The sequence below is a fragment of the Sorex fumeus genome, unplaced genomic scaffold (assembly GCF_029834395.1).
Source record: "Sorex fumeus unplaced genomic scaffold, SorFum_2.1 ptg000012l, whole genome shotgun sequence".
Lineage (NCBI taxonomy): Eukaryota > Metazoa > Chordata > Mammalia > Eulipotyphla > Soricidae > Sorex > Sorex fumeus.
In genome coordinates, this window is record NW_026606069.1 from 1,476,643 (window position 1) to 1,481,504 (window position 4,862).

General features: G+C 50.3%; 1 protein-coding gene across 1 annotated transcript; it reads right to left on the reverse strand.

Moving 5' to 3' along the window:
* Positions 1 to 846: 846 nt before the first annotated feature.
* On the reverse strand, positions 847 to 3,452 carry LOC130020477 (tripartite motif-containing protein 75-like). Its single transcript, XM_056111084.1, has 2 exons — positions 2,256 to 3,452; positions 847 to 1,185 (listed from the first exon to the last, which is right to left on the reverse strand). Exons 1-2 carry the CDS (start codon positions 3,450 to 3,452, stop codon positions 847 to 849), a joined length of 1,536 nt encoding a protein of 511 aa, XP_055967059.1.
* Between the last annotated feature and the right edge of the window lie 1,410 nt (positions 3,453 to 4,862).

Here is a 4,862-nt window from a genome sequence, read left to right on the forward strand (position 1 = left end):
TATACACCATTCCTCTTTTTTCTAAAAAACATGACAATAGAATGGACCCATAGAATAGCTGGTGGGGTATTTGCTTTGCACACACTGTCCCAGGTTCAATCCCTACGATCCTATCTGGTCCCATGTGCAGTCAGGAGTAATTTCCAAGAATAGAGCCAAAAGTAAGCCCTGAGCATCACCTGCTGTGGCCACAAAAATAAATAAATAAATAAATCACTGTCACGGTCCTCCCATTGTCCATCAATTTGCTCTAGCAGACACAGTAAAGTCTCCATTGTGACACTTGTTACTCTGTTTGGCATATCAAATACGTCGCGGGTAGTTTGCCAAGCTTTTTTTGCAAGCGGGATACTCTCAGTAGCTTGCCGGGCTCTCTGAGAGGTGTGCAGGACCCAAATCGGCCACGTCAGCCGCATGCAAGGCAAATGCCCTACTCACTGTGCTATCGCTCCCGACCTTTACATAACAGTAAGAAACAGAAATTAAAAAAAGGAATGAGTATAAGACCTTTCTCATATTATAAAAGGAAATATGACTCAATCCATGCTCCAGGTGGATGCTAGTCTTCAAGACTGTGCTGTATGCTGTCAGAGGAATAGAACGAACCAGAGCCTTCAGTTCTTTCCTCAACTTTCTGTACATGAATCATTCAGTACCTAACATGACCCAAATTGAGTTGCTCTTTCTGCTGGCAAAGGATTCACAAGTAAAACTTCCTTCTAGGAAGTTGGAGTGAAGGGTGATTATTTACAGGTGTGTTGTGGACATAATACAGGCAAATAGACACGTGGGGGCAGCCATTAATGAGGTTTTCCTCTGAAAAGGAAGTCTACCTAATCACATTCCCTATTGCTGCTCCAAAGCAGGACTATTGAACACCTCTGAGGTGGAAAGACTCAGCACCTTAGAGTGGGAGGGAAAACAACGTGAGCATTTTGGAGCGGTAGTGAACTTGGCCAGGTCAACCAGCCTGCCCAGCTGGGCAATGGCACTGACACTCTTCTCCTGGTGGGGCTGCCCGCAGACAGGGCAATAGTATCTGTCCTGCATGTCCTTTCGTGAGAGGCTTATGCAGCAGTCACAGAAGTTGTGCTCCAAGTCGATGATGACTGAGTAGTCCAGGTAGATGGGACAGATGAGCTCTGCCTGCATTTTGGCCAGTGTTGCCAACACCTCCATTCTCAGCTGTGGGAAGGGCAGAACTGGAGTTTTATTCCTCACAAGGCAGAGCTCCTTGGGCTCTCTCTTGCCAGGAGGAGAAAAAGGTATTTATATAACAAGACTCAGATAAATTATTATTATTATTATTATTATTATTTTTCTTTTGGGGGTCACTCCCGGCAATGCACAGGGGTTACTTCTGGCTCTGCGCTCAGGAATTACTCCTGGCAGTGCTCACAGGGCCATATGGGATGCAGGGAATCGAACTTGGGGCAGCTACGTGCAAGGCAAAAGCCCTACCCGCTATGCAATTGCTCCAGCCCCAAATAAAACATTTCTGAGTGGGGGAACTGCAAAAGTGTGTGACATCTGATTCGTAATTTTGTTTGTAAGTGTAGCAATATATTAATAACAAATTCAGATCTTTGTTTTTATAATTATTTATTTATTTTATTATTTGGTCCTCATCAAACTGGGCAAAGTGGATAATCCTTGATCCATGCTCAGAGGAAACTGCTAAAGTGTTACAGAATTGAGGAAAACTGGTGAAATACACATATTCTCTAAGAATAAACAACCTGTGTTAAAAATAAGCCAAAAGTCCCAGGGACCTCCCACCTCCCAGGTCTAGTAAAACTGGATCAGAAAAGTTTGCAATGTCTTTGACAATAACATGTTGAGGAAAGGAAGTATAACTTATTAACCGAAATAGACATAAAGCTATAAAATAGTTGGCATTAAAAATTACAAAGAGTTACAAAATGGGAACAGTTCTTCACATCAACCTTAACCATCGACACCTAATGCAAAGAATTCCAAATTTACAAGAACACAAGCTGACCACATGATGCATGGGGGAAGCCCAGGATATGCTCACCCATCCTCAGCCCCACCAGCGCCCACAGAGAGAGGGGCGGAGTCGGGCCCCAAGCAGAAGTAGGGCTTGAGCTCTTGAGCAAAGGGCTCGGTGAACGAGTGCAGGTGAGACCCGTCGGCGAAGTTGTAGAAGGAAAGCTGGCCCAGCTCCCAGTCCAGGTAAACGCCGATAGCCGTGGGCTGGTCCCTGAGAGCCAGAGGCACAGCCCCGCACTCACGGCCAGGTAGTCGCCGTCTTGCAGCTGCAGCGTCCAGCATCTCTTGGGAGCCGCCAGAGGCCGCGAGGTCTGCGCAGAAGGGACCACGCTGCACACGCCCACGGCCCACTCGGGCTTGACACCCACCTGCACCTCCCAGTAGTGGCAGCCAGAGGCGAAGCCCTCCCGGCCCAGGACCACCAGCTGGGCGGTGTCATCCCAGGGCCAGGGGTCGCCATCCCCTTTGGACCTCTCCCTCACGCAGGTCACCGACTGGAGGTCCTGGGACACGCGCAGGCTGGGGTGGGCCGTGTCGGGGTCCAGGCTGATGCGCTCTCGGAATCTCCGGATGATGCTGTTGAGCAGCGAGTGCAGAGGAGGGAGGCTGTAGGCCACGGGCCAGAAGCGCAGGGGCTGCACGGCCGGGGGCTGCAGGCCCGCATAGCACTGCTGCAGGCCCCTCACGCCCCTCAGCACCATCGCTTCAGACATCACGCTCCGCTCTGCCACCTCCCGTCTGAGGTCCTTCAGCTCCGAGATGTGGTCCGAGTAGGCCTCCAGGTTGGCCCTGAGCTGCTGCTGCAGGCGTTTGTCCTCTTCTGTCAGCCTGCAGAGCGCGGCCTCGTGCTCACGCTCCACAAACTGGGTGAGCTGCTCAAATTCCAAGGCCAGTTGATTCCTGTGCTTTCCCATGTCCTCTCTCAGCTGCAGGATGTTTCTGTCTTGGGCGACTTCTAGCTTCTGCAGCTCTACCAGCTGCTTCTTCAGGGACTTGATGCAGTCACCAAGCCTCTGTCTGTGATGAGCCGCTGCCTCGCCTATGGACCTGACCTGGTGGCTCTGGTGGGTAGGGCCCTGGGCGCACTGGGGACACACCAGCTCCTGGTCATCCTCGCAGAAGAGGCTCACTCCCTGCCTGTGCTCCTCACACCTGCCCTCCTCTGCCACTGCCATCTCGCTGCTCCTGGAGCTGTGCAGGAGCTTGGCCAGGTCCACCAGCCTGCCCAGCTGGGCGTTGGCACTGACGCGCATCTCCTGGCGGGACTGCGGGCACACGGGACAAGGGAATGTGTCCTGCAGTTCCTTCGATGACATGTGGATGCAGGAGTCGCAGAAGCTGTGGCCGCAGTCGATGGTGACAGGGTCATTGATGTAGTCCAGGCAGATGCGACAGATGAGGTCTGGCTGCATTTTGGCCAGGGCTTCCCACACCTCCATCCTTGGGTGTGGGAAAGTGCAAGTCGGGGGTGATTTTCCTCAGAAAGTTGAAACCCTCAGGCTCTCTCCTGCCAGGAAAACAGTTACACACTCAGTCATTGTCCTGAACTCAATATGGGTTTCTAAGGGATGTGTCTCTCTGATGACCAGAACAGTTCTAGACTCAAGGGCTTCTCCAAGTTTACTCTCCTAAGACCAAAGGAATTGCTCGTGCATTAGGGTCCCTCGTGCATTAGGGTCCCCTGTTTCAAGTAATATTGCTCCACAGTTGTCAAGTCTCCGTGAATGGGAAAATGACCCCATTCATATTAGAGGAGGAAAGGGAACTTAATTCTGGGACTCAGTATAAGGAAGATAGACACCAGATAGTCAGAAAGTTGCCCTCTAGAACCTCACACAGTGAGCACAAAGGAAATTGTGGGAGCTAAGCTCTGGTCCAGCAAGAAACACAACGCCCCTTCCCTCCCCATCCCCACTTTGATCTCTCTGGCCCACCCCTGCTCTACATAAGGCAAAACCCCTGATTGATCACTACTCACCTTGGTCCTGATTCTGGTCCTGCACAGTGCTTGTTGCTGTTGGTGAGCTGCTCTCCTTGGAGGATGCAGACTTCAGTCTGGCAATGCTTGCCCTGCACTCAGCACAGCATTTATATACATCCTAGGGTAGGGCTCAGGAGAACCACCCTGAGATAGGGTGGGGCTGGATTAAAGGATTTTCAGAGAGGGAAGTGATTTCCCAGAGCTCTATTTTGTCACAAGGAATGCCATGTTCAGGGAACTAGCTTTCAGGGGAAGCAAGCCCTTCTTCAATTGTCTTCATGTTCCACATCCCATTCTTGTTGAGGAAAAGTAGAAATGATAAAAAAACTAGAAACGGAGCGCTGTTGGCATCAGAGAGATAGTGGAGGCTGTAAGGTGTTTGCCAGGTGTGATCCTTGAGCCCAGAGGCAGGCAAGTACCCCCAAGCACTGTAGGGTGTGTGTTCCCACCATAAAACAAATAAACAAAGAGAATACTGAAGTGCCAGACAACCAGGAAGGTTTGTTTGTTTTGCTTAGTTTGGGGTCACAAAGAGCTGGGATCAGGATTTAATCTGGGCTCTGTGCTCAGGGTTTTCTCCTGGCAGGGTTTAGTGTACCTACCATTTGTTTCCAGCAGAGTAAACTGGGTCAGCTGTGTGGAAGACAAGAACGTTGTTCTCTATTATATTGCTGAACTCAGAATTTTTTTTAAAGTTTTTTATTAGTGAAACACCATGAGGTACAGTTATAGACTTACAAATTTTTGTGCTTGGGTTTCAGTTAGTGCTGGAGCGATAGCATAGCGGTTGGGCGTTTGCCTTGCAAGCAGCTAACATGGCTGACCTGAGTTCGATAGCTCTGCCCCTCTCGGAGAGCCTGGCAAGCTA

What these genes read in the sequence shown, in the direction of transcription:
- LOC130020477 (XM_056111084.1), bottom strand. Translation starts at nt 3,452, where the DNA reads ATGGAGGTGTGGGAAGCCCTGGCCAAAATGCAGCCAGACCTCATCTGT. An exon ending in AAGACGGCGACTACCTGGCC is followed by an intron (nt 1,186 to 2,255) that starts GTGAGTGCGGGG and finishes CCCTTCCCACAG; the next exon opens with CTGAGAATGGAGGTGTTGGC.